This window comes from Terrapene carolina, unplaced genomic scaffold, assembly GCF_002925995.2.
Source record: "Terrapene carolina triunguis isolate 2854851 unplaced genomic scaffold, T_m_triunguis-2.0 Scaffold706, whole genome shotgun sequence".
NCBI classification, from domain to species: Eukaryota; Metazoa; Chordata; order Testudines; family Emydidae; genus Terrapene; species Terrapene triunguis.
Window position 1 is genome coordinate 1,246,897 of NW_020665057.1, and position 10,403 is coordinate 1,257,299.

Consider the following 10,403-nt stretch of genomic DNA (forward strand, 5'->3'; position numbering starts at 1 on the left):
AGAGAGCTCTCCTGGTGACAAAATAAAACCACCTCCAACAAGGGGTGGTAGCTTTGTCGCCGGGAGCACGGCTCCTGCCAACATAGCACTGTCCACACCAGCACTTCTTGTTGTTAAAACTTTTGTATTCAGGAGGATGTTTTTTTCATGCCCCTGAGCAACCTTCAGTTTGGGTTCTCTGGCCCTGTTACAGTTCAAAAAGCAGAAGGGATGAAAAATCTTTACATCAACTGTTTTCATTTCCCTCTTCCAGCATTCAGGACGTACTTCCCCATTGGTAGATGGGGACAATTAACAAAGCCTTTGTTTTATAATGGCCCAGTTAAATGTTGATAGTCCTCCTGGATGGCTGAAGAGGGGCGGGTGTGTTGGGGGGTAGGGAAACATGGAGGGGTGATTCCTTTGCCTGGGATCAGAAGTTCAGAGCAAACATTTTCAGTTATAAAGCAACACTTACACATTTCTTATAGCCTGGAATACAGACATTACAAGTGAGATTAATGTATGCAGCAATTTACAAGCATTTCATAGAGTCTAAACACTAGCTACATTCTTATAAGACTAATACCTATTTTGAGCAAAACTAACATACAGGTGAACTGGTCTTGTCTCCACCTCTGAGTTTTTAGTTCTTAGCTAATGCCTTCAGTCTTGGCAAGTGCTGCACCTGGTCACACCTCCAGTATACATTAAATGTGGGCAAAACTATATTACAGCAACCATATGAATTAGTGAGACTTGCCAGTACCTGAGTGAGAGCTAGCTTGCAATTTATTCACAGTATCCCAGCTTTTTCTCCAAGAAGACAATTATGTGACAATGAGAAAATATTGCAGCTTACTGTGTTTGTTATAACAAGATACAGCAATAAGAGTAAGCCAACTTTAATTGGTTATTGCACATTTCATTATTGATACTATATGTGGTATAAATTATTCTAGAAAATCAGCAAGTAACCTGATTTTAAGTGTGTTATGAAAGATTTACATCACGGGATGCTCTTTTTTAAATTAAAGCAGCTAATGGGATATAGCCATATCCCCCATGATCACTGTCAAAGTACTATATTGTATTTACACTCAGTGTGGGACAGGAGATTTGAGAGGACTTACAGTGGTGGTGGGGGGGGAGCGATGTCTTTCATCTTAGAACACTGATTCAAATTCAACTCAGGTCAGTAGGTGGCAAGGCTTGTGTTTGCTTTTTTTTGCTCACATGATTTAGTTGTTTTTTAAATGAGAAATGTATGAACAGAAATGAAACAGGGAAGGTCCAAATAGGTCACCGAGATAATGTGCAAGCCTAGAAAATGATATGGCAAAGACATTGGTTGACATACTTTGCTGAAATGCTATCAAATTAAAATGTTCAGATCCAAAATCGTCAAGAAAAAGTCCTTATGTGGTATGAACAATAGTTTCAGATAAAAAGCTCTGTATACCTCATTCACAGAATATCCAGTTCTGAGGCTGGCAAAACTCCTCCTAAAAAATCAAATGGTTGAACTTTTGCCTGCCTAAGCACATAGCTCCAGCCTGACTCCTACTACATCTCCTGAAATCATAGTTGCTTTTCCACTTATTTTTGTGACACACTCAGACTAAGGTCTCATGCAGTTCCTGTGTTACATGCTTTTCAATTTGCAGCCAAGTACTATGTCAGATATATGATTTCTGGCTGCAAATTGAGATAGATGTTTTAGTCACAAAAGGTATCAAGTGAAACAGTGGAGTTTGATAACAATCAAACACTGCACTTTCTAGTATATCAGGCACTGCAGGAAGAAAGATAAGATACCAGGAATGTGGTTTAACTCAGCTGCTACTTTATTAAGAAAGACATGTGGGAACTATCTGACAATAACTTCTCTGGTGCAGGTCATTTTGCCTATTGTAATCCCTTCCATCTATTGGAGAGCTACCATCAGCCCGCTACCCCATTAACCTGATCATGTATGGGATCCATGAAGTCTTGTCCGACATCTTTAATTCATTCCATTTGAAGAGCAAATGCTTTCAGTTGATTTCACAGCTTTGAAACTTTGCTATTACATACATTCAGTGTTCAAATTAGCTGCTGTAACAGGAAAGGAAGTTTCAAAGCTGTTAAATCAAACTATGGGGATCTCACACCTTAGATGATGGGAATCCGAGATGGTATCTCCATACATGCTTTTTAAATCTTGATTTCCCAATTCCAAAAGTCAATTTGAACATTCAGTTTGCTCAAGGAAGTTTTTTAAACTGGAATAAAAGCATGAAAATTGATCTGCCTATCAATAAGAATGTGTAACTGAATTTTGTGACTATTCTGATGAAATATCCCACAGGAGATGTCTCCCACTGAAAACTATGATACTGTATCACATGATACATTATTGTAGCAAAACCCCAATGCCTACCACCCTCTGAGCAATGGCCAGACAAAAGCTTTATATAAAAGACAGAATGAAAGTGTGGATTTTAACTTGCTGGGATAGAGAAAAAAGCTGTCTGTCATACAACGAAACAGCAAACATCTTAATGCATAAAATGCAGTGCTATTTACCACATTGTTGAAGAGATGGCACTATATTGAACGTTAAAGCCACCCTCATCCCAAATTTTCCCTGAAAGAAGCCAGTCCCCCTCAAATTTTACATATTAGTGTATCCCAAGGTATAATTTTAGAGGATGTTTATAAAAGCAATTAGAAAAGGAGTATTAAAGTTATGGCGTTATTTAAACCATTTCTTTATCATTGGCATTTTGAAAAATTTCCCAACTTTTTTGGCTTGTCTGTATCTCCAGAATGTCTTTAAATTGTTGTTTCATTTTTCATCCTTGCTTAAATGAAACCCATTTACTGTGGGTTTGTTTGGGTGCGGGGAATAAAGATAGTAATAGTGTGTGCATAACTCATATGGAAGTAGACAGAGAAGGGGTTAATTATGAGCTCATTAATAGAGCAGATTAGAAGCAGGGATACATTTTGTGAGAATTGTGTCGATTGTTTTCTCCAGTTATTTTTCAGATTTTGAAATTTCAACCAGTTCTATTCATTAGGACTTCACGGAGACTACTCACATGCTTCAGGGCAAGCATATAGATCAGGGCCATAGAGATTGGATTTACTCTTGCCTGGCCCAGCAAGGAATCAGAGCCATGAGGCTCCTGAGCATGATGGTTAAAGAGGAGTTTAGGTTATGTCTGCACTGCAGAGCCTATGCTAGCATAGCTAGGCTGACATAGCAGATGCAGTGTACACTGACAGAAGGAGTTTTTCTGCCATTGCAGGAACACCATCTCCCCGAACGATGGTAGCTACAATAACAGAAACACTCGTTTGTTGGCATAGCTGCGTCTACTCTGGGGGTTTTGTCAGCACAGCTGTTTATCAGGGGTGTGATTTCACACCTCTAGCCAAGATAGCTATGCCAATATAACTTTCAAGTATAGACCAAGCCTTACATAGGACTATATTGCTTGCAAGAGACTTCGTAATTAAAGGACTATTTGTTTCCTTTCTCCCCCACCTCCCTTACTGGAAGAAAAAGCCATTTTAGTTGGCTGTTTTGCTTTTTTTTTTTTTTTTTTTTTTTTTTCTTTGTCCAGGTTTTTGAAATCCCTTTTTCCAACTTTGGGCCATATTGAAGAAATGCTTTGTATAGAAGTGTGGATGCCCTGGCGTGGCTGGACAGAGTATTTTAGCTGTTATTCCTTTATCTCTTCTCCCTTTTTCCTGTGACTCACAAGTACACTTGAGATACATACTCGTACAGCAGTACCTAAAGCAATGTTGAATAATTTTTTTTAATAAGAGGAGTTGAGTTTTTATAGAGAAAGAGTATGTTTTCTGGTAGAAGATGGAGAAGGAAGTTGAAAATTGTTGGTTATGCTCCACTGAAATAGAATTTCATCCTGGACCCTTTTTTTTAAATAGGTGGCCAGATTCTGCCACCCCGAGTCATGTTGAGTAATAGTTTACTCCGTGAGCAGTCCTGTTTAAGAAATGGAAACAAAACATTGTGCTGTGAAGGATGTGTGAAAACAAAGGAACTACTTGTGGAGTGAGATACTGCTCAGTATAAGCAAGATGGCTGAATCTTGCCCAGAGTTTTGTTTGGAAATATATGGTTAAATATGTTGACTGTGCAGAATATTTCAATGTCCCTGCTGTCAAATCTTCCCTACTGGGCAGTGTACTCTCACAGGTTTTGGATGTTTACATTTTAGCAAATTGTGCAGCCAGTTTATCTACAATGTCCTGTAGAAGATGTAGGGATGCAAATTGAGGTGTGGGGAGAAGGGGGAATCAGGGTAGCACTCCATGTCTGCTGAAAGATTTAATGTGTAATTTTAGAAGTATTAGATCAAACCCAAGAAAAAATGGCTAATTAATGCTATCAGTATTAGTGCATTTAGAACACAAAACACTCTGCTTTTACTGCACTTCTCTAATGGATGAGAATACAGTCCTATGAAAATAGTGGTTAAGTATGTTGTTGATTGAGGAGCTTCCAAATTTTCCACAAAAGGAAACAGACTCCTCCTTGAATTTTGAGTTGTCATTTCTGGGGTATTAAATATACCTCTACCCCGATATAATGCTGTCCTCGGGAGCCAAAAAATCTTACTGCATTATAGGTGAAACTGCATTATATCGAACTTGCTTTGATCCGCCGAAGTGCGCAGCCCCGCCCCCCCCCCCGGAGTGCTGCTTTACCGCGTTATATCCGAATTCATGTTATATCGGGGCGCGTTATATCGGGGTAGAGGTGTACAACAGAAATAACACATACTTTCTAATCCTGTATGTCAACAAATGGGAACTGACTGCATTCTCTCTCAGCACATCACCTATGTATTTTTAAGTATCAGGGGGTAGCCGTGTTAGTCTGTATCTACAAAAACAACCAGGAGTCTGATGGCACCTTAAAGACTAACAGATTTATTTGGGCATAAGCTTTCGTGGGTAAAAACCTCACTTCTTCGGATGCCCAAATAAATCTGTTAGTCTTTAAGGTGCCACCAGACTCCTGGTTGTTTATGTATTTTTAAAGTTCCTTGAAGATCTTCTTTCATGTATTGAGGAAATCTTAACACAGACACATCATGTTTTGCTAAGATTTTATACTTGTTTTCACTTTTCTTAGGTGGTTATAGTCATTGTCCCTAAAAAGGCTTTCTTTAACAGCCTGAAATGATCATTCTATAGTTTAGTCCCAAGTATGCCAGCAATTTTAATAAGAATAAAGAATTTGTTATTTTAAGCAAAAAGTGAAACAAAACCACCTGAGAAACACTCACTTCCACTCCCTGCATGTTTCATTATAATCTAGATAAAGCAACTTCCTCTTCTTCTAGCATAATGAGGTTATCACATCACATACCATTATCTTTGCCCTGCATTGTCACTTTGTTGCCAGTAGCCTCACTTCAGCTGTGAATGCAGTGTCTGGGATATCTGTTCAGACTCTAGACACTTGCAACAACCAGGGATCCAGGGCACGTCTTCACTACCTGCCGGATCGGCGGGTAGCAATCGATCTATTGGGGATCGACTTATCGCGTCTAGTGAAGACGTGATAAAATCGATCCCTGATCGCTCTGCCGTCGACTCCGGAAATCCACTGCGGCAAGAAGCGGAAGTGGAGTCGACGGCGGAGCGGCAGCAGTCGACTCGCCACCGTCCTCACAGCCAGGTAAGTCGACCTAAAATATGCAACTTCAGCTACGCTATTCACGTAGCTGAAGTTGTGTATCTTAGGTCGACCCCACCCCGTAGTGTAGACCTAGCCCCAGAGGCTTGGATTCCCTTCACAGCAGCCTGGTGGGCTGCTTATAGAAGAGCCTGACTGAATCACTGACACAAGGTACAAATTAAAACCAAAAAATAGACAAGGAGTAACATTTTTAGAAGCTCCTAACTTCCATTTCAAAAGTAGGTCTAAATCTCACTGTGAGTCATTTTGGTCTTTTATGTCTTATTATGGACAAAATTCCTCCCTCCAGCATTAAAGGTGTTCTGCTGCTTCATCCACTACAGCACTCTAGAGATTCAGAGGGCCATAATTTGTCCCTTTCTGTATTTAGTAGTTGATGCTGATTACTACATGGGCCATAATCAGAAAATATATACTGTATCCCACTTGCATTATATTCCACAGATTCTGAGAAAATTCCAATTAAAAAACTGTTTTATTGATTGCTTAATGCAAATAAGCATTGTTGGATTTAGCCCTTTAGTCCTATGGGTGGTGTCGGTACCATTTTATACAATAATTGCAATATTCATTTTTTGTGTTGCAGTGTCTAGACTGTGTGATGGCAAAATACTTTTGTTTTTAAAATATTAAAATGATTTTAATCATTTCAGGCTTGGTTGCCTAATTTTGATGAATAAAAAACAGGTTAATTGAGCTTTTTGAATCCATCCAAGTACCATTCTGAATAATGGACTGTAAAAGCATTTTGGATTTTTGTCTGCAAATATAATTTTATGTGTTTCCCTGCTTAATGAATCAGACAAGACCAAATTTATATATTGAGAGTGGTATACGTATGTGTTACTGAGCTGGTATAAGTCCTGAATGAATCTGATCTTTAGCAGCTATTGAAAAGCAGTAGGTGCTTGATCCTGTACCCGTCGGCAAAATTCCTATTAACTTCAGTGAGATTAGAATCAGGCCTTACGTGAATCTGTGACTGTATTTGTTCTTTACAAGACCCTTATTCTTCAGCTAGGTACAGTCACATTAATTGATTCTATCAATTGACATGCCAGAATCTAGAATATTGTTGCTAATTGCTGAGGTTGCAGTTGTTAACTACTCCAGATGTGTCCTGATTAGTATATAGATATTGGGAACACATCTGTGTTTCAGCAATTATAGATGAGAATTGTTTTCTGAAGAAAGGTGTATATATTTAAATGCCAGGAGAAATCTAAAATGATGGCATTTTTTCTGAAAGCAAGACCAGTACTTCTTTAACCAAGGATGAATCTAAAAGACAATGAATTGGCAAATTCTAATCAGGCCCTCCATCAGTTAATGTAAACATAGGGGATTGTGACCATCCCTTTCACTAAAGCTGGCCGCTCAGTTAAGCTCCTCTCTGGCTGCATTGGTCTGGGCCCATCCTCCCTTCCTGCCTGCTGGCCCAGCTCCACATTCCCATCTTGCCCAGTTGGTCAGCTCAATGGCTCCCTATCCGCTAATGATAAGCGACTCTCAAGTTCTTCCCACCCCACTCACCCACTTAGAGGTAGGAGAAAATCACCCCTCTCCTCACTCTGAGGGCAAAATCAGTCCCCCAACTCAGATTCAATATATATCACACAGCTTCTTCTCTGGGAGCAAAATTGACTCTGCCCCCTCAGTTGAGGCTGGAAATTGCCCAGCTATTGGAGATTAGGGATGCAGAAGAGACTTGCGGTTGGGGAAGAGAAAATTGAAAGGGGAAGAGAAACTCTCTTAAATTGAAGGAGGATGGAAATCCTACTCCCGTCTGCTGGCTTGAGATGTGGTGGAGGTGGGGGAGGAAGAGAGTGAGAGACAGAGCGCAGCGGAGTCAGTGGAGTAGTAACTGGGAAACAGACTGAGGATAGGAAAGGAAACAGACTATTAGAGAACACAAAGGAAGTACTGTAATGAAAGGCTAAGAGGGAAAGAACAGAGTGGGGTAGGAGAATACAGTGAGGGAATTGAGAGAAATTGTTAAATATGCCATACCATCCATTGCCTCCTATCATCACCCCCTTTATTTGCTTACTACATCCCAACTCTTAAATCCACCTCTGTCTTTAAATCAACACTTCAAACAGCTTTCCACAAGTAATTAGTGGTGCATTCCACAATTAATATCCTGTGAAGTATTCAAGTCCAGGACTGGGTGCTGTTGATCCTGCTTCCTTTTGGCTCAATTGTGCAACTCAAGATGGTGAAAAGTTACAAGAGAGTAGTCCCATTGACTTCAATGGGACCAGTCTGTGAGTAAATGCTCTCCAATGTAAGGGTTGCACAATCAGGCTCTTTACTTATATGTAACTCCCGCTCAAGTCAATGAGACTTTTGCGTGTGGAAGAAATGTAGGATCAAGCTTGGTGTAGGGGAGAAATTCTGTCCTCAGATGCCATGTCCAGTTCCCATTTAAATTCAGTGGGAGCCAAATGTGTGCATCCAAGGGAAGAATTTGAAGCTCAGCTCTACATCTTACACTATCTGGTGCAGAGATGGGGAGTAGAGAGGTAGTCGGGAGAATCTTATGCTATGGAAATTCTTCCAGTCTGGATATTCTTTCTTACAAATAATTGTGCAGGAAGGCTTACTGAGATCTGCTGCTTTCCCTCTGAGTAGGAGCACAGTACACTCCTGGCTTATACTTGCTGACACTGGCACGTGCACTTGAGAATGTTCTATGTGGGGGCCAGCATGGTAACTTGCCCTCGCTCAAGCTCTGGTATAAGACAGACACTATCCTGCTGCTGGTGTGCAGAGACACCATTTCCTACAAACTCTTCCCCTGCTTATGCACCACTGCTTCACCAAGCAGATTTTCACTCCTTTATGTGTACATTTAAAACTGACTCCAAATATACTCAGGACACGTGTGGCTGAAATGCACAGTAGAAAAAGTGTAGTGTGGTGCATCACTAATTGAAATTAATGAAGGGGTTCTCAACCTTTTCTATACTGGGACTTCCCCAGCCCACCTCCTCCTCTTGCATTTAGTCAATATCTAGCTGAGATACTTCCTAGCAATCTGGGAAGGGAAGGATGGTCATGAAGTGGGACTACCAAAAAAAGACACAGTCTGAGAATACCTGAACGCTAGTGGATCACTTTTATATATTGTACCACCATTCTACAGTCTAATTGTAGACTGCGTCTTTTCTTTTCAGGACTAATGTATTTATTTACCAGTATAAATTATATAGGCATCAGCCAGCTGCTGAGCCTCTGGAAAGCAAAGTCAGCTTCCTTTTTTTCATAGCCATTTCATTATTCCTGCATCTGACTGTATTGTAGCTCAATCTTGTACACTCCCAGAGGGATTCATTCCATTTCTCATATGATGGGAGGATCCCCAATTTAAACCCATTGCTTCTTCAGTCAAGACGTTATTTCCCTCCTAAAATACAGTTACGTGGTGCTTGTGAGGAATCCATGCAAGAAGAGAAAGTGGAAAATATTTTTTAAAAGAATTCTAAATGTGTTAAATTTGATTGCTATCAATATTTTGTTTAATTATCTTAAGTGCTGCTGCAATAACACTTTGGCCCATTGCTCATCAGCATCAAGTAGCTGGGAGTGTATGTGAGAGAAAAGGATCAGTCAGATTTCTGGCATTTGTGCTATTCCAACAGTGATAACTCAGCAAAACCTGCTGGGATTTTACTCTTTCAACAAGATTTTAATATTCAGAACTGTTGATGGTTACATGCATCCTGCAGTACGTGGGAGTTACTAAGCTGACAGTGAATAAGATAATGTGATATTGTTAGATGTCTTTTAGTGGCTAGATATTTACAGCCCTTATGCAATTAAATCGGATTCTGAGCCCAGATTCACTGGGGGTATTTGTACAGTGCAATTAGACATCTGCGGCTGGCCAGCTGACTCCGGCTCACGAGACTCAGGCTAAGGGACTGTTTAACTGCAGTGTAGACTTCCAGGCTTGGGCTGGAGCCTGGGCTCTAGGACCCTGAGTGGTGGGAGGGTCCCAAATCTCAGGCTGCATTCTGAGCCTGGAAGTTTCCACTGTAATTAAACAGCCCCGGAACCTGAGCCATGGGAGCCCAAGTCAGCTGGCACAGGCCAGCCATGAGTTTTAAATGCAGTGTAGGCATAGCCTGAGAGATTTGTGAATTTGGGACAAGTATTAGGCAACCTTGGGCCATGTCTACACTAAAGAGCTTACAGCAGCACAGCTGTACCGATGCAGCTGCGTCGCTGTAAGATCTCTCATGTAGCCACTCTTATGTAGAGCTCTCTCCCATCAACATAATTAAACCACCCCCAACAAGCGGCAGGAGAAGCTATTCCGCCAACATAGCACTGTGTGCACACTACCACTTATGCCAGTTAAACTTATGTCAGGCTAGGTCTACACTACCCGCCTGAATTGGCGGGTAGAAATCGACCTCTCAGGGATCGATTTATCGCGTCCCGTCGGGACGCGACAATCGATCCCCGAATCGATGCTCTTACTCCACCAGCGAAGGTGGGAGTAAACGCCGTCGACAGGAAGCCGCAGAGGTCGATTTTGCCACCGTCCCTACAGCGGGGTAAGTCGGCTGCGATACGTCGAATTCAGCTACGCTATTCGCGTAGCTGAATTTGCGTAGCTTAAATCGACCCCCCACTGTAGTGAAGACGTAGCCCCAGTCAGGCAGGTGTTTTTTCACACCCTAGAGCGACA

General features: G+C 41.1%; 1 protein-coding gene across 1 annotated transcript in view; it reads left to right on the forward strand.

The window, feature by feature from the left end:
* LOC113408047 (B-cell scaffold protein with ankyrin repeats-like) overlaps positions 1–5,185 on the forward strand; it is a 111,201-nt gene extending 106,016 nt beyond the window's left edge. Inside the window, exon 9 of the mRNA XM_029913504.1 lies at positions 5,135–5,185. Within this exon, the coding sequence (XP_029769364.1) occupies positions 5,135–5,185 (51 nt within the window). The remainder of the gene's footprint in view (positions 1–5,134) is intronic.
* Positions 5,186–10,403: the final 5,218 nt, after the last annotated feature.